Below are 22889 nucleotides of genomic sequence, written 5' to 3'. Positions count from 1 at the left end.
ATTTATTCAAGGCCAAAAAAAAAAGGCGAAAAAGGCGAACGAAAAATAAAAGGGAAAAAACAAAATGAAACGAAACGAAAGTGAAAGACGGAAAAATTTCAGATATGAAGTTGCCTATCAAAGAAAAAGGAAGACCATCTGTTTGTTAATATCTAATTTCGTTATCATATTTACCTTAAAACAATAAAAAATATATACACGTATATGAAAAATGGACAAACTGGTGCTTAAGTCTGGTCAATTTGGTAAGCAAACATAAAATATTTCAGAAATCTTGTTAACCTGTCCCTTTTTGTTTCTTCTTTTAGGTCTTCTTCTTCCTCTTCTTCTTCTTTTTCTTCTTCTTCTCAGGGAAAGGATGATATAATTTCCCGCTCATTTAACTTACAGTGTTTTTACTTAGGGAAACGTATATAACGAATATGATATTGGTATCGGGCATATGTGTACTTTTAACCTGTAATATATTTGTATGTATGTGTGTATGTATGTATGTATATTAGATCCTCCTGCAAGCAGGAACTCGCGAAGAAGCCTCATTGGCTTATCAAAGCCGCAAGCTGACCGAAGTCAGTCTCTTACATTCATATTTAACGTCCATGATTATGAATTGTTAATTGTCAACAACTCTGTAACTTGACGACATACATTGATCTGGAAGTGACTCGAACCGGGGACCTTATGATTTAAAGGCACCGGCGTTAACCACTGAGCTAACACTCCAGTTAACCAAAGGGATTAAAAAACACGTGGTATTAGTTATCATTGTTGCTGGTAAAAGTCTGTGAGGGCTCGAACAATTATTTTCTGGATGTCATCTAAACTTTGCAATTCTCCTTAGAACTTCACTTGGGTGGGGGAGTGGGGGTGTGGCTTCAACATATAAATTTTGCAGTTTCTAAAACGAATAGAAAAACTTATCGTAAAACTGAAAGTTTCTTAAAATTGTAATCCAACGCCTTCGGAAAAATAACTTCGTAAGTTGATAAGGAAACCGATGTAGTTTTCAGTCTGCTTGGACGATATCCAACTTCCTTCAAGCGTGCGAACTAAACAGAATTTTGTAGATTCAATATCATATTTGTCTTCATACTCTCTTTCACCGCTTACTTGTGTATAGTAATGCGAGAAAAACGCGGATGGGGCTGGACAGGATGGGGCAGGCAGGGACAGGATGCAAGTAATTTGTTTACAAAGTTTCCTTGCTCATTCACGCTCACACACTAAACTTCAAATTCAAACGCAAGTTTGTTTTTAGAGCATAATCCTTGTTTCGTTTTATTTGATTCGTATCAGTAACTTACATTGTTCACGGGTTTATTTTCACAGTGCATTTAATTTAATGTGACACACTGAAGATGCAGTCGGGTCAATTTATATTCCATGAAGTTAATTAACATTAAATCACTATTAATCTAAAACAAGTCTACAGACTACTACCAGTAACTTCATTTTGTATACTTAGACTCAAAACGTATTTTCAATACTGGCCGCTGGTCCAGTTCCTTTGTCTGTAGCAGCTTTTACCTCAAACGAATAACCTTCACCACTTGTTAGGAAGTAGAAACGCTTTTGCCTGTTGGTAGTACTCCCAGTAATGTCGTCGGTTCGATGAGTCCTTCGAAACACATAGTCGAATCGAATGATATCACCATGGCGCTCCGTGCACTGAGGATAATTCCAGCGAAATAACACAGAACCCTCTCTCTTCTTCTCCGTTGCCCTGGTGTTAAATGGTTGACCAGATGGTTCTTGGGGTTACCAAAAAGAAAAAGAGAAAAGAAATGACGATAGATAGAATAGTTTTTGAAAACTTTAGATATGTAGATGAGCAAACCTGATTAAACACAAATAGTGGCATTCTATCAATTGGACATGTACCTGTTCCCTGTTGGAGCAATTTTGTAACGCTATTACCACTCTATACTGTTCTCCGATGTCATGCTGCATAGTACTCGTACAGACAGTATCAACAGTTCTTAAACTCTATCTGACAGAAACTTGATATTCGTAATGCTTATACTGTCAATGCGGGTGCTTTGATGAGGGTCATGCACTAACAGTATGTACAAGATTATCCCAACTGTCTGCACAAATGGGAGAGGTATTTTCAAACATTCTCTGAGAAGAAGAAAGTTAAACGTACTATTTATCATAAGAAGCAATCTTATATTAATATCGTACCACAAGCAGTTAACTGTCAGTGTAAAAAAAAAAATCCGGTTTGTAAGGAAAAACCCTCAAACATGTCATACTGAATAGTTTATAACCCGAGGTTTTGCTAGACGAACACAAATTCGTCCTGCATGGTGTTTGTGATATACATGGTCGCATCAATGTACATAAACACATATGGATTCCTTGCGGAACTAGGCGCAAAACATCTCTTTACGCAGCAAATACCGCTACAAATTAAGCACATTTCGCGCTAACTCTTTTCATAACTTTTTAAGTATTGCACTCAGAAACTCTTTCTTTTGTCATTTTGAAGAAAAGTGTGTCCTCTTTACAATAATGTGTCGTTATTTAGTATGCGTGTGAACTAAACCCCGTACTTTGTAATCTGAGAAAGTAAAAACCACTTCGGAAAGCAGTGAACGTCTTCAAAATTTCCCTATCTCTCAATGCTTACATTGTGCTTGCTGTGAGTGTGATTGCGTAATCAATTTCTTTCCTATGCCAAAGAAGAGTTCGTTGACTCCTCTCTCTAGTGATATAAAATATGACTTGATTGGTCAATATTAAGGCTCGTACTTTTCACCAGCAAATCAAAAGCATCGTAAGAAATTTTGTGAAGTCCTCCTTTACGCGGCTAATCTGAACACACCACAGTGTGCAGTGCTCTCACAGCAATTTCAGAGAGTGAAAACCGCACGCTTCACGTGCGTATACAACAGCCTTTAATTCTCCGACAACGGGCCGTTTTTAGAGCAAAAGGTTCCATATGCATATATAAAAAATAAAATTACTGTTGAAATCTTGCTACAAATATGTTGTTTTGAACAGCGAATAAATTAGAGACGTAAGGTGACACAATGAGACAATTCTGAATATTATTAGCTGGCGTATGTAGTAGTGATTCTCCATAAGCATTCTAGAAGCGCAAGAAGAAACATCGCTAGTAGCAAAGAACTAAAATTTCACCATACATATATATTGAACAATGTGCATTGTAGGCTGGTAGGGTATTTTACCATAATGCCGTAAGGGTTCACTTGCCCACGAAGTGAAAGCTTGTCTGTATAATTTTGCTTTTCTTTTCTTTTCGTATTGCAGGACGGATTGAAAACTATCGCGTATTGGACCCGAGGGACACCTACGTTAGATTCCCTTCTGTACAGTGGCGTGCACAGAATTTCAAAGGTGAAGGGGGGGGGGGGTTATTTTGGCAGGGGCTGCAATTTCATGGGCCAGATGTGAATGAATGGTTCATAAATACATGGGTGTAGCCCTTGGGTCGTTGTAGGCGACATCTATACGAGGGAGATGGGGGCGGGGGGGGGGGACACGGGGATCAACCCAGAAAAGTTCAAATGCTTACGTCAGATGGTGTTTTCTGAGGCACATTAAGACTATAAATAAGGTATTTAATTAGCTCTTTACGAAATGGCTTAGCTTTAAAATTCTCTTGATATCTTGTGTGGGATTCCAAACGTGTATTACACCCCGACGTATCAGTTGTCTAATTTTTCCCCGGCTTAATCTGCACTGACTGAACCATTTCCCCGATTAACGATGGAATGTGGGACATCTCTCCCTCCCCTCCGCCCCCCCCCCCCACCCCTCGGCACAGCCACTGCTTCTACTTTGTTTACTCACTTGAAGAATCCGTTCGTAATGGTCCTGATTTGTGATAAACTTTGGTTTCTGTTCGCACCGTCAATGTTACGTTGAAATTAGAATTAGCGTCCAGGGTCTGTTCTGTGTAGTTTCGTGTGGAAGCACCCAAGACCTTCTCTATGGGATCAGCGTTTGAGAGCCGACAGTTATCCAAATCCAGTTGTTGCATATATATAGACTGATGAGTGACGCTACAAGCATCTATCATTGTACGGTACGACCAATTGACTACCAAACTTGCTAGGCCTTCACTCTCGGAAGAAGATGACAATTGGAGGTCAATATCACCTAATTCTAAAGAGATGGAATTATAACAGTAAATGTAATGTGAGCTCAAAAACAACTTGCCCTCGTAAATGAAAGGTCCCATAAATCTTTATTAAGAATTCAATACATATGTGAGCCTTTGATTTATTTAACTCTGGGATGGGGGTGGGTGGGGTGGGGGTGGGGTGGGGGAGGAGTTGGTGGGAGAGTTATATGACAGAGGAACCTATTCTAAGCATCCTGATTCAATTTGCAATCAAATTCTTACATTATGAATTTATTTTTGAAGTATAAGATAGTTCCGCACTGATAGCAAAATATTTTCTTTTACTTTGTTGTTTTGACCCAAAAACTTTATGGCCTATGACCCCCGCATATTCTTAATTCCGGGCGTGATTGGATTGAATAGTATACCAACTTTCCGTAATGAAGGTGATGTTGTTAACAATAAACCAAAAACAGCAATGTGGTTTTTAATGAGATGAATCTATATTAAGAAGTACAATTTTGGATGCTACGTTCTTGAATGACAAAAATTGTCAGCGTACATGAATTATAGCACACCAGTTTGTTTCAAATTCACCTTTAAATGTTGCCGTTTCGAAAACATTATATATGAATTGAATGTAAATTTCACAAGAATGCTTAGAATATAGGTTCACATTTTCATATATGCTACACAGTCTGGATTGACTGTTATCACATTGTTCATGATTTAAGATAATCAGTTTAAAAATAAACCGAACTCGATATCCAACCCACGTCATAATTTCCTAGCTATTTGTCAAAATATAATCCAAAACTGGAAGCTGAACAAATTGTGTACTTAAAACTTTGTAGCAGCTAATATTAGAAAATCATGTATTTATCGAAGCTGTTAATATTTTTAAATCGTGAACAAATGATTGAAGCTATTAATATTATTACCTCCACAAGTAGTTTGAAACGTCTGTATATCGTGCATGACTGTATATTGACCACTTCCGTATTTAAGCCTGATTGTCACTTCATATGTCGTGTATTCGGTAAGTTGAGTTAACTGAACAGATTGGTCACTCGTCTCCACACTCTGCCACGTATTGTCAGCATGTTGACGATACATGATTTTGTAACCAGTTACTGGACCGGCTCCTAAGTCGACTTGGCGGTTCCACTCCGGCCACGAGACAGTCACACTAGTTGACGTCACATGATCAAACGTCAGTGGTTGGGGGTTCACGTATGAGGGTGGTACTGCAATACAAACGAGAACAAATTCTTGCAAATTTGTTTTACTATGGAATGCTTTAAATGCTACTTAGTGCAGAATTAACACGTAAGTACCATTTTGCTCCTCGACTGTTATAGTCAACGCTACTAATTAGTTACATTAATTCATTCATTTATTTATTTGTTTGATCGCTAATTGTATACAATGGGAAAGGGGAAGGATATTAATGCAACTTCACTTAATACGTAGTCAGTGTCAGTATTATTTATTGATAATTGCGTAAAATCAATGAATACCTTCCGCTGATGTGCGCGTTTGCACGTTACTTGGACTTCCGTCTCCAAAGGGATGGTCTCTGATAATTCTAATTCGGAATTCATACTCAGTATTCTCGATCAAATCATTGAATTGATGAAAGAGTTGTCTTCCTTTCGGTATTTCGGTGAAATGTTCCTCCCCTGGTCCTCGTATTTGTATCCTATACTCAACAATGGGACCGTGACCATGGTCGACTGTCTCGTCCCAAGCTGGCCACGTCACGGTTATGCTCGTTGGCGTAACGTCAGAGAAGGACAGTGGTTCCGGTTCGTCATAAGTAGGGGGCGCTAATAAAGAACAAATTAAGAACTTTTTGCAAAATAATACTTTAATCATGCATTTTTAGAGTAATTGTAACATTCAAAAGAATTTTATAAGTCACGAAAATTCCGAAAATGAGATCAAATTTTTGTGTGGGAGTTAATTATAAATTTCAGAACTGCGATGATTACTAAGCGTAAGTGGTTCACACGTTTATTGTTACAATTTAATACGAGAACACAGTCATTTCGTGTTTTTGAGATATAGTCAAATTGCATAGGGAGGGGGAGGAGTTAATAAAATTGAGATTTCTTTCAAATAATAATGTAGTTGCCTCTATAGTTGGGATTCTCCTCATATACATGAGTTCGTCTTCACTACATGGCGGGTGAAAGGGCAGAAGTATTCTGTTATTTTCTTGAGACTTTGAATCTTTGGATCATCACCATAAATTAAAGAATGTTTAACGAGCCACAAAAAGACCACAGCGCTGGCGAAGACATTGAAAGTGATAATAAAATGCTGGCTGAAATTTGAACATGAGTGAATATTATTTTCATTGTAGGAAATTTAGAAACTTAATTATCTTCATTTTTTGTTATTGTTACAGAAAATGACGATTTTATCAAAGTAGTGGAATGACGTTCAAATATGCGTAGGCTCCTGAATATCCTTACTCTGATAGCAAGGTAGGCTAGAGTCAAGACAGATTGATTCTTCAGTTGTCGCCAATGGACAGTTTTGGTGTGACCTCTCCCCACCACATGGTGCTTCCTCTGCCATCCAGATACGACCGATCCCGTGGTGTCCAAACTTGGAGCGATAATTTCTTCCTTTGAAGAAAGATGTCGGCATTTGGAAGACAAAGACTCGTTTGTGAGCAAAAGGAGAAAGACTGTCGTAACCATGGATGCCCTCATCAATCAGGGCCAGTCGTCCTCCGTAAATTGTGGGTTGTTTCATTATACATTCTGTTGAAAAAAAGGAGAGGACAAATGGAACGGAGAAAAGAGAGCCTATCTTTATGTGCTGATAGTATGTCTAATCTTTCTTATATTCCGTGTTTTCACATAGCAGATGTTGAATTAGTTGAGACAAGGGCTACACAGATGGCGTTCCAACACACAATTCTGCTCAGACCGTGGTATCATGTCGATACAACAACAATAATAATGAACTCTGCATTATAGGCAGTTCTTTTCTTGTCAAAATTTAGATGAGATCATCCAAAGAGTCTAAATTGATATATTTAATCAGAAAATTACATCAACCTTCATTCTGATATGCAAATGAGGCTAACACAGGTACATCATTTTGGAAAGCGTACATATAGGTCAGTCATGTCATAATGATTGCTTTGATTATTTTGACTTTCTCATGTTTTCTTTTCTTCCAGTTTTTTCCTCGTGGTCACTATAGCTGATAAGCATTTTTTTAGAGTCTGCTTGCGTATTAACTGTAATTTCGTATACTCAAGTTTGGTACCATCATTACCTTTTTTGCACATGCGTGAAATAAATTTAAAACTATTAGTAGTAAAGATTAATCGACTCTCTCTAGATTTGATCAAGTTACCTTCAATCAGACCCGTAGTCAGATCGGTGCACGCGGGGAGGGGGTGGTCGCGGGGAGTGCACCGTTGTGCAGAATACTCTGTCCCACCCACTCTGTGCCACCGCTGTGTGTACAAAAACAAACAGGAATCAAGTATTGAGCCCTTTCTTAAATTGTTGGTGACCCATTCTACTCAGAATTACTTGCTGTGGGTTAGTCATCAATACAATAAATTTTGTTAAATAAAAAAAAATAAAAATCTTCAGTTTAAGTGTCAGGTGACAGTAACTTACTAAGTACATTGTAGGTAAGTATTTCCTTATTTATTTTACATTTAAATCATAACAAACAAACAAATATGTATTCACTCTTTCCAGGATTTAATTTGTCGACTATATAAGCGATATCCGTGACTGAAATATTGATCTTTCTGCCCTTTATGTTATTTAAGTTATTAAAACTCCAACGCTTTATTAGCTTAGTTAACCAACGTAAATACACAGAATAAAGGTTTATATCACATTACTACGGGGAATACTGATTTTCAGTCTTTTTCGATGTTTAACTAAGCCTCTTAGTATGAAATATCAAAAGTTGAAATAATATTATGCTATTTAGAGGTTTATTTAATGAAATGGTTTATTTAGGTCTCTCGTAGGGATTGGCTGGTTTAGACGTGACCATACCAAAAAACTGTCCAGTCAATCTTGCGTTGATATTGGCTGCAAACGGAAGTTCTTGTTTTTCATAGAGTTTTAAGTTAAATTAATTTCACCTCTTTAGATACCCTCACCCTCCCCCCCCCCCCGCCTCCCCTAAAACTTAATATCAACTACGTATTGTAGAGGATCTACTAAGCGACATACAATAATTGCTGGATATGTTAGAATGGCCGCATCTTAAAAACAGAACTAACAAGAAACTTCACGTTGTAACCATTTTGGGATATTTATTTGAAGTATACGTTGAGAAACTTGGCCATGGGTTCAACAGGTTTCCTTGTGGCCACAAAGTGCGCCAGGTTGTCTTTTTTTGTGGGGGGGGGGTGATATATAACATAAAGTAATGCTTTCTTCGTGTTAACTTATTATCCCTTTTGCATCGACATCCTTGCCTGAAACGACGAGAAAAAGGAAATCCCCATGCATGGTACATTCCGCAACAACCCACGCCTCAGGATGAAATTCATGTATCTAATTACATATTGATTTACTGCATCATTTAATATTATATATTGAAAAGTGATGAAACTTAAACTTAGGGTTTCTTTCACATTGAAGGATGTAAACCTGTTAGCGATACCAAAATGGTCACATGGAAGCAAGAAGGAATGAAACCAACAAGACAGAGAGCAATCAAATAATTAAAACAAAACAGTAAATGAACAAGACAAACTAATTACTATAAATTGCATGAGAATTTGGTGGTTTACAGTATAGTATACATTTAAATCTATCTACACGGGTAGTCTTTACTCTCTATATTTTACTTTAAAGGAGGTTGCTACAAAGGTCATTGCTACTAATTATGCAACCAAACCCTGGAAACTTATTGAAACATTTTCTTAGACAATTATATTAAACAATAGGCCTAGAAAGGTGCATCGAAGCGGTATGTGTATTTATTAATCATAAGCGGTATTCGTATTTGATTTGGAAGGAAAACAACTGCATTTTCGAAATATTAAATGATGGCATGCAGTTGTGTTGTTTCACTTACGGTAACGTATCAAGTGAACAATAGATATTTATATATGGCGTTTGAGAGATTTTCGCCCTTCAAAGGAAGGGTTGTAGAGGGCTGGCATTTCTTCGATATGTGGTGTCCTCAAGGATGTGAAGCCTTTTGATTTCAATTTTTTACTGCATATTTCCAAGCCGGTGAGTGTAAAGATTAATGACTGAACCAATACTTAATTAGTTGATTAAAAGTGCAGTACATTGTAAGTACTCTATGACACGTGTAAGCACGTGTTACGAAATCTTATTACGAACCTTTCCCTTGATGTATCATATACATGTAAGAAAGTAACTTGAGTAATTCTTAATATAACAGTTTGAAATAATTCACCGCACGTCACGCCTCGCATCACCGTAGGAGTATATATACGTGAATCGTTGTTTTGACAAATAATTCGATACTACGGGATACTGACATATATAAACATACAAACATATACAAACAAACAAACAAATCGCACAAGACAGAAACATCTTTATAGTTCAAGTAGGTCATGTAGAGGCATAATATGCAGAGATTTTTTTATATAGACACACGCACTTCTCAAATTTTAAGTTTCCGTACAGACGTTTCGTTTAGATTTGCTACATTTATGAATTTGATAATAAAGTTCACATGCATTACTCATAATTGAGTTATGGACTTAATTGAAAGTCTCTAGTGGGTGGCAGAAGGGTTAAGAGGGATGGAGGAGCCTGAGGAATAGGATGCGGAGATGTATAATCTATAGACACATGCACTTCTCAAATTTTAAGTTTCCGTACAGACGTTTCGTTTATATTTTCTACATTTATGAATATGATAATAAAGTTCACATGCATTACTCATAATTGAGTTATGGACTTAATTGAAAGTATCTTGTGGGTGGCAGAAGGGTTAGGAGGGATGGAGGAGCCTGGAGGAATAGTATGCGGAGATGTATTATCTATAGACACATGCACTTCTCAAATGTTAAGTTTCCATACACATTGCAGGCAAACGTATCGATTTTGAAGCAGACAATCGCCAACGTAAGAAATTAACGCTTTATTAATCTAAACGAAATTAAAGCTTCAAAGTTCGCTAACAAGGCTATAAATAATTGTTTGCTTGTTCGGTCATGATGAAAGCCAACAGTTATCGCCAATTAAGGCCAACGTTCCCACGGGATAACAAACATACCGATCGCCAAATTGATAAACACGTCCGTCATCATATTTTTTGGGGGGCAATAATATTTAAAGTTACAACCTCAAAATTCTCAACATTTGACAACGCAGAGCCTTTCATGTTCATAATGCGTGATATAAATGGAGGATACATTAACATCAGCAACAACCAACAATTGGTTTCAAAAATCTTAGCAAACTTTGCACTTACTTTCAGAAAATAGTGTGACAGCTAAGGCTAGTTCAAAATATAATCTCTAATTATAGTTATAGCTTTAATGGTGATGTATATATTACTATCTAATCGATAATATATATATATATATATATATATATATATATATATATATATATATATATATATATATATATATATATATATATATATATATATATATGTATGTATATAACAAAAAAGGAGCAAACTGCATGCGGACAGTAGGATCACACGATTTGTATTATTATGCAAACAAACGGCGGTCGCGAAATGCAGGAAATGTCGACGAAATAAGATACCAAGCACAATAACCACTAGTGTTTAACAATATGCGAAGGGAACCCTCCGAACCATAATTAAAAGGAAATTCTCTTATATATATGTATATGTAATTTAAACAATACCATATCTATAAAGAGATGACAACTTTGATGACTGTACTGTTGCAGAATTTAGGGTGGAGATGAACAAACACTGTAGGCGTCTAATTATGTAAGCAGTTAAACCATATTACTTTGTGTTGATATCTCATGTTACTGATGGTAAAACCTGGTCAAATATTTCACTTTTACTCAATATTATATTGGAGCTTGCAACACCAGGGGTCGCACCAGAGGAGATAAAAATACTAGTAAACCGAAGATCAATCGACCCTCCCTCTTACACGAGAATGTACTAGGTCTTTATCCACGTTGTTAAGATCACAAGCGCCTAACCTAGAGGAGGGCTCTAGTGACAAAAGAAGGACTTTCATTACATTCCTTGAAGTCATCTGTGGATTCCTCACTCAAACGTTTACATCAAGATACCAAGCAAATGTTTGATGAGCTACAGCACATTGAGCAAGAATTTGACAAGACGATTAACCATCTAGAGAAACGTTTGATGGATCTGGAAGAAAGTGACAAACTATACGCCGTGAAAATACAGAGCAGAAACCTAATCATATAAATAAATCCAATAAGCAGCAGGCTGAGCCTATCAATGTACAAGAGCGATCCTCACTGAGAAGTAAAGTACGAATTTTTGGAATTCCCACGCGTGATAAAGAGAATTCTCCAGATGTCGCTAAGTCTGTGTTTGAGAAAGTGGGAATTCCTAATGTCAGCATCGAGATGTCACAGCTTAATGGCAGACATTAAACCACCCGCCCCCGCTATATCTTAGTGAAGCTATCTTTCTATCAGGACAAAAGACGTAAGCTATAGCTAATGAAAACCATGTTATTACACATGATCTGACGAAGAGGGATCTCGCGGAGAAGAGAAAGTGGAGCAGACAGGTCTCCGAGCTTTATCAGGTTGGTACGAAACTACGATATTCAGCAGAAAAATGGAGAGACTCAAACAGAACACCCTTATGACTTTCAGATGTCTTTAACCTCTTAAGTCGTCACTCATACATTTCTATTAACCTATTCCATCTCCAGTGTTTTGTGAGGGCCAGTGTACCAAGAAAATGGCATTAGTCTCAACCAAAATCTTACGGTTGATTGTCTGAACTTTTTTTTTTTCTATTCAATACATCTCATGTATATTTACTCATCTGAACCACCAGTGTAGCATATCTGTATGGTGAGTGAATACTTTGTCATTCCATATTAGTTCTAAAGTATAGTTATAATGAAAGTATGTTCCGTTAACACAAAGGTAATCGAGACAACAGGAAACGTATAAAACATTTCACTTTCTATATACACATAAATATGACGTAATTTTTTTTCTCAAGAAACCCACTCCACTTCACATGGCTGCAATTGTTCGGTGGATGAGTGGGGCAGGAGTTTGAATTTGTTCCACGGTTCGAACCAAAGTAGGGATGTTGCAATATTATTTAGCCCACATGCTACTCAGTCGCCGCCGAAACTAAAGGTAATCAACAAGGAGGGGCGTTATATCAGTGTTTCTATCAATAATGAGAGCGCAGATATTTGTTTCATTCATATTTTTGGCTCCAATTTAGAAAACTATTGCACTTATCACAAGAATTAAAAGACACCTTCAAAAGATTGACTTTGGTTCCTTTCATGTGAACAAACGTATTCTTCTAATCCAAACAATGAGGGTAAACGTTTACTGTGTAATATGCCAGAGCAAACTTAAAAGAGCTCTACGACTTTAAATTAAATGCTATCAATGTTCGTTCAAGAACTCGGTAGGTGGGGAAAAGGGGATATACAAATATGAAGTAGTTTCTTAAGTCTAGAGAAACGTAAAAAAAAATAATACTATTAATGAACTAATTACTGAAGTTAATCACGAATTGAACATTCTGATGATATTCTACAAGTGGCAGAAACGTTTATTCTAATCTCTATACTAAGGATTACGACGTGTCTCCCTATAAGCTATAAGTTTTGTCAAGGTTGGAATCATCAACATTCCAATCTTACTAATGCTCAGATTACGAGGGTCCTTTGTGATTGCATGAATACAGCCAGGGTGCTACTCTCTATTGGCAAAAGCAAATCCCCTGGGTCCGATGGCCGATTCTTTTAAACTATGCCTTCGATAGGGGCCATATGACCAAAGAAAAGGGCAGGGCAAAAGTTGCATTGACTCCATAAGCATGGTAAGGGTGACGCCCTATAGCCCTTTCAAACCCTGACCATAAAATCATTGCAAAATGTAGTCTTGAATTTAATACTAAGTTACGAGCAGACTAGTCTTTTGAAAGGTATAGATTAATAAGTAAAAACATAAGGTTAATACAGGATCTTATCTGGTATGCGAGGAAAAATCCATATCTGGGTGGTTTACTTTCTTTAGATTTCTTTAAAAAGGCATTAGACTGCCTAGACTGGAGTTTTTTCAGCAAACACTGTCTATTTAGATATTTGGTCCTCAATTTAAAACCTGGGTAAATGTTCTTTATATAGTATTATCAGCACCTGCGTCTCAAACTATATGTATTAGTCTAGAGAGTTTAGGGTCTCTCGTGGTGTTCATCAGGGCTGCCCATTTAGCACATATCTTCTCAATATATGTACTATAATTCTTGGATCTTTAATTAATTCCAACCAATCGATTAATGATATACCGATTTCTGATGTTCCTCTCAAAATATCTCAGTATGCGGATAATACAGCTGTCATTACGGATAAATCTAATCCGTCTCTCTCTCTCCCTGAGGTGAATAATGTGCTCAATTTGTTTACAAAGCTTCTGGGCTTAAAATCAATCATGGAAATACATATCTCGTTTTGCGTGGCCCTTTGCTACAGCGTCATCTTTTTACATTAATCATATTAACTTTAATCTGAGAAATAAAGTATCTCCGGGATTTGTCTTTCCAACCGTAAGGATGACTATTTCGTTTGAATTACCTACTTAAACTTCCCCGCATTAAAAATCTTCTTCGACTGTGGTCTTTGAGAGACCTCACTTCAATTGGTAAGATCCTTATTATCATGACATCTGCAATTTCCAAACTTGTATATTTATTTACAGAACTCCCCAACCTACCTGCTCATTGTTTTTAAAGACCTTAATAGGCTCTTGATTATTTTTTTGAAACAATTAAACATATAAAGTAAGGAGATCTGTCTTCTGTAATGCTAAAGTTAAAGGAGGTTTAAATGTGATTGATCTCCATGTCTTCGCCAACAGTTTAAAGACAAGCTGGGTAAAAATGTACATTGACGAACATTTTAGACTTTGGAAAGTACTTTTTTAATTATGCCTTACGCAAAACATGGCCGTGAATTTCTTTTTCTTGTAATTTTAACAAAAGTTATATTATCACTTCCAATTGCTTTATTCGGTCAAGTATGTGATTCTTGCAATGGGCTCATTGGAATTCCTCAGTACCTGATGGGGATTTTGCTAGCCATTTTGTATAAAAACTAGAAGTTGCATTAGAATTGTTCATTGTATTGTTTATTTTGATGTTTTCAAAGAAAATGAGGTGTATTATACTGCTGTGTTTTTCACCGATCATGGTCATATTTTGTCATATCAAAATGTGTTATTAAGCATAATATTCAAAATTTTCCTTTCACATATTACTATGAAAATGCAATGATCTATCGACTATGCAATACCTAGGTAATGGAAGGTCAAACGTTAGTAAAGGGCATTAATGAACGCCTATACTGTTGAAAATCTCCTTACAATCCAGAGTCGTATATTTTGTGTACAGATTAATTCTCACGAATAACATTCTCCACCCAAAGGCCAAAGGGTAAATAGGAGGAAAGGTATCCACGTCATAAGTGTAATTTGAATTATTTTTTCATTTATTCCGTCTATTACAGTCAGTGAGACTAAGATTCAAATATTTTCAGTTTCGTTTCCTGCAGATAATTATAGGCTGTTCATTTTGTAGCTCTGAAATTGAAAGTACCTTTTCTATTTTCGTTCAATATTAAACAGTTTTGGGATGCAATTTGCACTAACTGTTTGAGAGAAAATTGGAGAGATTTTAACCTTAGGATATGTAGTTCACATGAACAGTCCTTTTAACTTCTTTGTTCTGCATACATACTTTTTGTACATGTAAGAACAAGGGTCGTGGTTTTCGATGCAATGAATGATGTTCGTTTTTGAGACTGAACTCTTCATTCTTACCAAACAACAGAAACTTGAAATGGTTGAGAAGTACAAGTCTTCTTCAATCGCTTTCACTTTGCGGTACTGTGTATAATAATTCTCTTTGGATTTCTTGTTCACTCCAAAAGTTTTACATTCTGTCTATGGAGCTGCTGATCACTACCAAAAGTAATTCTGGTATTCGAGAGTATTCTTTGTCAATACTTCACCATATATTGTTTATATGTTTTACAAAATGTGGAAGTTTGTAAAGAAAGACATGAAATAAAAGAGATGCAAAAAAAAAATAAGAAATAAAACACTTCGTTCCGTAAGTCTCAGAAAGCATATCCGTTTACAAGTATGAACTAGCAGGACATTTTTTTAACGGTATGTAAGCAATGACACTACATCGTTTAATGGATAGACCTAATATACCTTCTTTTTTTAAATGGGAATGTTAGCTTACTAATACTAAGGTTGCCTCTTATACAGATGCAGTATTTTCCCTGTTCTACGAAGTCCCACATTTGAAATGAATAAGAATTGAAAAGACAAAAATGTTTTACTTTTCTTGTGCCTTCATACGTTATTGACAAAACCAGCAGCTATACTTCAGAATCTGTTTCATAAGAATTATGTCATTGACTTGAAAGGCTGTTACACCAGTGGAAAATTATATATGGAAACTTGGATGGAATGGTTGGCACAATTTTCGAAAATTAAAGTTGACGATCTTTTATGGACCGATATTTAAGAATGAAAACATGAAATCAAGTGAAGCCACCTTGTGTGTACGCTAACCATTCTGATAAGAATTACTACAACATAAAATTGGCAGTGAAATTCATCACTCTTTTCAAATTAAACTTTAAAATGTTTTTTCTTTAACATCCAAAGAAGTAAACTATAAGTAATGTTTTCATGCTTACATTTGGACCTTCAGATAGTTTGTGTATATAAAGTTACATTCAGTAGAGGTGTAGCGATTCCCGCACAACCATATAGGCGTTAGGGTGATTCTTCAAACGAAGAAGCACCAATAGTTTGCAAAGGCCCTGTACTTGCACATTTATAGAATAAAAGTCTTTAAAAAAATCTTTGAACTCTCTCTCTGTCTCGATATTTGAATTAATGGTACCTTAATTCTTTGTTTGTTATTGTAAACTAGTTTCCAACTGCCTATAGATCTATTAGATAATTAATAGAGCAATTAATATGTACAAGTTGACAACGCCCCTACCCTACCGTCACGCCCCATCATTGAAATCACATCTAGTGGATTTATCTGATCTATTTTAAGAGACTAAACCATAACGTCTAATAAATAGGAAATGATCAATTTCTAATTGTTTATTACTTGTTTATTGTCTTTAAATTTCTCCATATCTTGCGATTATCCACATGTCACTACATGCTAGTCCCTAATTTTTTTTATCTCGTTTTTTTGTGGGTTTTTTCTTGGGAGGGGGGCACTTGAACATGTTAATAATTATGATAGAATTATGCAAGATCGTGTACGTTTGCATACCTAATATATACTTACATCATATGTAAAAGATTGGTTGCGAAACCTGTCGCCTAAAACCTACGCAACAGGAAGACATGTGCTATTTATTAATGTGACTGAATACAACAAATACAAATTTGCTAAAACATCTCTGAGTGTGAATTGATAACATTGTTGATTTTATGCAGTATATAAACTCATATACGTATTTATATATATATATATATATATATATATATATATATATATATATATATATATATATATATCATAACAATGCAATTAATTTTATTTCTTTTTAGCTAAGGTTCTTCCAAATAACGGATTTTAATACATACATATTGTAAAGAAAGTGAAATTTCCCAATTTGCTAGGTTCATGAGATTAATTACATAGATAAACGGTTACTCGCTAGTTATGCGTTATGTTGGTGAAACTATCCGAATATCTTATCTTGACTTATTGCAATTATATATAAATGACTACTTCGTAGTTCTGTTTTGCTGAATTTGTCAAACCAAAAAACTATATTGCTGTAAATATATAAATATATGATTTTTATCTTACCTCCGTTCGTTGAAAGCAAGCAACACTTCGTTGGAAGAGCAAAAGCCAGAAGAAGAAGAAGACAGTTTATGAGAATATATTGCGTCATTTTGTAACTTCTTGATGGTTCTGTATTGGTCTTCTACTCGATAGTAAATATGAAAAAAATGGGAATGCCTTAGTTTTACCATTTTAGCCGGATACCTGGATCATGAAGTTGTTTACATCTTTACAATGATGACCTTTTCATGGGACGTCATTATTAACTTAAGTTTATTTACCAGGTACTGACAGTTAAAAGACTTCCAAGAAACACGTGACTCTCAGTAAGAAACAAAACATGTTTTCGTCATATGTTAGTAGTTACAACAGATTTAGTTAAAGTTTGACATAAACAGGTGCATGGGAGCAACTTTATTTAACTCTTCATCTCTATATTTTACCTTGAATTTTGATGTTTAGACGGATTTCTCTTGTATACGTTCTTCCTTGTCGCGCTGTGCTGGTTTGTATTGATTTATACATGGTATAATATCCATAGTTTGTCAAGTAATGATGTGACTTCTGACTGACACCTCAGCAACTGTCTTTATCGGGATCGCCACCAACTAAACCCTAGATAGCTCTGTTGGTAGAGCACTGGCCTTATTACCGTGGTGTCTCTGGTTCGAATCCCGTTCCCAGCAAAATAAAGTCTTTCCTTTTCTTTTACGTTCCCATGAGTTAATATATGGTTTAAGTTGTATAATATTTTCCGAATTTAAGTTATATTTTATGATTAACATACACGACATGGTGCCATAGTTGTTAACTGAAACGACCACCTCTTTCACCCCAACCCTCCCCCCCCCCCTTTGTTTTTTGGACGCACACAAGAAGAACAATAATTCTATTAATGATGTAATAGCATCACTTGTTATTGTAATTGATTAATCCCATATGCAGAACTATATAGAAGCGTTTAGTGTTTGATCATTCCGTTTAACGTATTAGGAAATTCGTTTGTCAATGGCATTTCATAATGTCTACATTGTCATTTCCCAAGGATCTGGGCTTCATTGCGAGTGGATCAGTTAAGTGGTCTGGTTTTCGTCCCAGTGTGACTTTACTTAAAGACAAAATGTATCGGTCGCTTCTTCTCTGACTTTCGGCTACATATAATATGTAGTTTCTTTTCCGGCTTTCAAACGGACTCGTGATAATCACGGGACGTAGAACATTGTCATGATCATACAATTACAGTCTCGATGTAAGGAGACTTGAGGTTCAGAGTAGACAAGTTAAGTTCTTTGGTTTAAGTGCCTCTATCTTAAAAAGTATTGAAAAGAACCAATATACGTATCTAATGCCGAATAATTGCCAAGTTTATAATAGAATTGTAACATAATGTGCAATAACTAAGTAAGGGAAGACGATTGTGTTGCTTAATATATTTCCTGTGTTCACAGTGCACGTGTGCAGTGCATATCACCGCAGTATGTATTGTTTGTTACGTGACGTAAAATCGAAAAGAACCAATCATGGCACAGCAATAGCTAAACGTATATAGAACTGTATAATCGCCAATTATTTAGAGGAAACTTGTTTTTCAATCATATTTAGATACAGAATATGGCAAATAACTGAATAACTCAACCAGAAATATAAATTTTTCACTGGGCGAGTTTTCCTTAATATATCTCATATATATTTTCATAGTACACGCGTGCATTGCTTGGTTTTAATGTTATATGAAGGAATACAGGGATCAACCAACCAGGTTATACATACGTCCTTTCAGCGTATTTACCTACTGGTTCAGTGTCAACACTGTTAATATTCTACATGAAACAGTGAAATCGAGGTTAGAACTTCGTTTCTTCGAGGTACTCTTCTAGTTGCTTATCGTTTTTTTTTCGCGGAACGATGGCGATCTTATCGAGAGTAGGAGTATTTCTTCCCGACCGTATTTTATTCTTTTTAAGCAATGAAACAAATTATATCGATTAGAAAAGAAAAAACACGACAATAATAATTTACAAGAAAGTAAATACGCATTTATAATGAGAACAAAATCAATGGTCACGAAGATTATATTCTGCTGTAAGTTGGCAACAGAAAATCGAAAGTGAATCGAAAAAGTCACTTCCGACTTGAAAAGCGGTGGTTTTAAAAAAAAATTGATCAAATATGGCGGCTCCCATAGGCCTTCAAACTTTGGATCATATCTGGAAAATGATTGTATTTTGTGGAAAATTGTGTTGATTTTTATAATCTGCATATATTACTGCCCAAGAATAACTGAAATCATTATGTGGGTTTAGGCCTCCTTTAACAAACATTAAAACAGAGCAGACAAATCAATGACACACACGGACATGTGAAGTTGAATTTCAAATTAAAGAAATTATTAACAGAAGGTCAGCGGAATTCTTGGTGTTATACCGGAACATCTGCCATTAACATTATGTCCATGCTGATTAGTAAATGAAATATATCGCCAGGTTGGGACACTATTTTTTAAGTTATACTTTCATATCATGCTTCTAAGCACTATTACTGACGGTTGAACAGTATGAATATCATGTGTCTATCAGATAAAGTTTATAAAGTGTTCAGACTTATTGTCAGTACAGTTGATTAAAGGCATGATATCAGAAGGACAGTATATAGTGGTAACAACATTGGAAAATTGTCCCAACTGGCTGAATATGTTGCTCTGCTGTTCATCCGCTGGAATGATGGAGGACATTCCGATGCCGGCACAACATAATAATTGCTTTAAAGTTGAAAGTGCAACAACATAAAATCGCTTTTGAAATGTAAAGACATCCTGCCGCTTCTCCCCCAGATTAACAGTGGAAAGTGATAAACAATGTGGCTCTACGCAGTCACGTAGTGTTTTGGAGGGCAGCAAATTATACTCTATAAAACAACATGCCTTAATTACTTACTTAAAAACTAAACTAACTCAGGATTTCATGGGTTATTGGGTTTCACGTCATGAACGTAACACAATACTTTATGAAAATATCGATCATACTAGAATAACCCTATGGTTACATTCAATATATTACTTTAGCAATAAATCAAAAACAAAACTCAAAATAAATCAAAACAAAACAAAACAAATCAAAACAAAACAAAACAAATCAAAACAAAACAAAACAAAACAAAACAAAACAAAACAAAACAAAACAAAACAAAACAAAACAAAACAAATCAAAACAAAACAGCCAGTCACTTTTAATGACTTTATTTGTAGTAACAGAGTCTTACATAACCATCACACAAGACAAGCCGACAACGCTCATTGCAATTTTTACCATAGTAACATAGGGAAATTCGGTCTTCGAAACAGAGCAATACAAATTTGGAATGATCTATCAAAAAATTTGAAGTTCATTACTTCAAAACCCACATTCACCAGGCATTTGAAAAAAGGAGTTCATTAACTCGTACTAGTAATATTTAATCTTTTCACGTATCCATCTCAGCGTCACTAGGATATTATTACTGTATATTTAATCATTACGTATATTCTGTATTATAAATATTTGTTCATTTTTCTTTTCTTTTCTCCCAGGGAGTCTCCTACCTTGTTAAGTCTTTTATGACTTTTTAGGAGACTTTCTTTCCCTTTGTACACAATTGGCGATAAAAAAAAATAAATGAATTAAAAACTAAATCCAAAACAGGAACAAACAATGTGGCTCTACGCAGTCACGTAGTGTTTTGGAGGGCAGCAAATTATACTCTATAAAACAACATGCCTTAATTACTTTGTCCTAAAAACTAAACTAACTCAGGATTTCATGGGTTATTGGGTTTCACGTCATGAACGTAACACAATACTTTATGAAAATATCGATCATACTAGAATTACCCTGTGTTTACATTTAATATATTACTTTAGCAATAAATCAAAACAAAACTAAATCCAAAACAGGAAAATCAGTTGAGAGGTCATACTTTTGATGAAGCATCAGCTTGGTTAATATACAAAAAAAAAAAGGTTCCAACAGTACGTTGATTTTTCATCACTCTTTTATCGCCCTGTTGTTGTTGTTGGTGGTGGTGGTGGACTGTGCATGTACGGTTTATGGAAGTCATTGACAGGTTTACACTGTCGTCATAAACTTGGTACCGTTTCAAGAAGATAACATAGCGCTTTCATAACATTCTAAATCGTAAATTTCTAAACATTCGTAATGTAAAACAATAAACCAATGATAAAAATAATACTCGGTACATGGAGGGAGGAATGCTCGGTTGAGGAGAAGGAAAAAATGAAAAAAAAAAAAACCTTCACAAAACTATACACAAAATAAAGATGCAAATATGTAGAATCATGTTGCATTCTACTTCAGTGCCTCAAGAGAATTCTTAGGGCATTAAAAAGACATAATAAAAATTAAATAACACTTGCTTACGAACGATGTGTACATTGCTTATTTTCTGATATCACAAGGAGCAGTTCTAGTTTTTGTCTCAGCTTTTGTCAATGTAACGTTAAATGAACGTGCAGATTATCAGGTGAGGTTATCCGTATAGGTTTTTATCAGTCGGCCACCTTGTGAAGAATAAGTTCTTTGAAACTTTATCGTTATAAAACTACGATACGATTGAAGCCTATATGAAGGACTGTCCAGTGTTGTCCTGGTCTTTTACTAGTATAGCTTGATCTCTTATTGGGGCTATACCGAGTGTCTTGAAAGGATTAGAGACAAATTGTTCTCAACTGTACGAATTTAACTTTTTCTGTCTAGAAAAAAAGTTCCATTATACAATAAGCACAGAGGAGCAATTTGAACGTTTAATTGGTGAACGGTGGACAGCATTATTGAGCTAGTAAGTCAGTTTTGTCATAAAAAGACAGATCGGATGAATTTACACTATCATTCTCATCTTTTTGTGACTTGTGACTCCAAATTCTTAAGATTAAGGGATAAAGGGTTAATCTAATGTTTCACACCGTGAGGACACTTGCATGTATCTCGGCATCAGTCCCTAACTCAAGATGTGGGTGATTGAATGGAACTTATTTTGACTGGCTAAACCCTCGAGTCTTCCCAAGAATTTATCACAGTATAGGTAATCTGTAATGTCACAACAACATGTGTTCTTTAAAAGCTTTATTTTCATATTAATATCTTCTTGTTGAAAGATTTATCATTTTATTCCAATCTATTTGGAACGTTTGTTCAGCTGTCAATGTTCTCTGTATTTGGGAATGTCATCAAGATGCAACTATATTATAGAATGTTATTTCCTTTGTGTAAAGAGAGTTAACTATTATTTAAGAAAACAAACCTTTCAGCTTAATTTGCCATTATGATATCATTCACTATATTGCTGCCAGATACATTCACAAAATATAATCAAAGTTATGAAAATGTTTACTTGGTTTATACCAAATGCTATTAGGATGCGGTTTAGACCTATATTTGCAGAAAATTCAAATTTTACTTAGCAATTCACTTTAGCTACCAGAATCGTCTCATTAATTATTTTCATCGGAATTCTAGCTGACACTTTAATTGTTTTAATTGCTCTCTATTAACACTGAATATGATTGTAGCAGTATCACTTAGGCAGATATGTTCTTAGTAATTACTGTTTTGATATTAAGTCAAGCTATGCATGAGTTTTTCTTTAACTTTTCTTTCTCAACAAAAGCTTAATCCAAAAGAATTCTAAATATCTCTTTTCTTGGCTCACATCCCAATAGTTTGTGAAACTGCCAAAATAGCTTTCTTAACAAGCTGTG

General features: G+C 35.4%; 2 protein-coding genes across 2 annotated transcripts in view; both read right to left on the bottom strand.

Moving 5' to 3' along the window:
- Positions 1 to 22889, bottom strand: part of LOC139978641 (neuronal acetylcholine receptor subunit alpha-6-like) — a 166957-nt gene that overhangs the window by 26854 nt on the left and 117214 nt on the right. The window lies entirely within an intron of this gene.
- Positions 1248 to 17319, bottom strand: LOC139978633 (receptor-type tyrosine-protein phosphatase F-like). The gene is made up of 6 exons (XM_071989006.1): positions 17162 to 17319; positions 6574 to 6867; positions 5614 to 5922; positions 5035 to 5340; positions 3820 to 4134; positions 1248 to 1751 (listed from the first exon to the last, which is right to left on the bottom strand). The coding sequence occupies exons 1-6, from the start codon at positions 17247 to 17249 to the stop codon at positions 1468 to 1470; spliced, it is 1596 nt and encodes a 531-aa protein (XP_071845107.1). The 5' UTR covers positions 17250 to 17319; the 3' UTR covers positions 1248 to 1467.

Source organism: Apostichopus japonicus, chromosome 13 (assembly GCF_037975245.1).
Source record: "Apostichopus japonicus isolate 1M-3 chromosome 13, ASM3797524v1, whole genome shotgun sequence".
In the NCBI taxonomy this organism is placed as follows: Eukaryota; Metazoa; Echinodermata; class Holothuroidea; order Aspidochirotida; family Stichopodidae; genus Apostichopus; species Apostichopus japonicus.
The sequence above is the reverse complement of the archived record's forward strand: the minus strand, read 5'-3'. Positions and strand labels throughout refer to the sequence as shown.

Excerpts from the sequence above, each read along its gene's own strand:
- LOC139978633 (XM_071989006.1), bottom strand. The coding sequence starts at position 17,249 with ATGACGCAATATATTCTCATAAACTGTCTTCTTCTTCTTCTGGCTTTT. Across the intron at positions 6,868-17,161 it reads CTTGCTTTCAACGAACGGAG|AATGTATAATGAAACAACCC; the intron begins GTAAGATAAAAA and ends TTTTTTCAACAG. Across the intron at positions 5,341-5,613 it reads AACGCGCACATCAGCGGAAG|TACCACCCTCATACGTGAAC; the intron begins GTATTCATTGAT and ends TTTGTATTGCAG.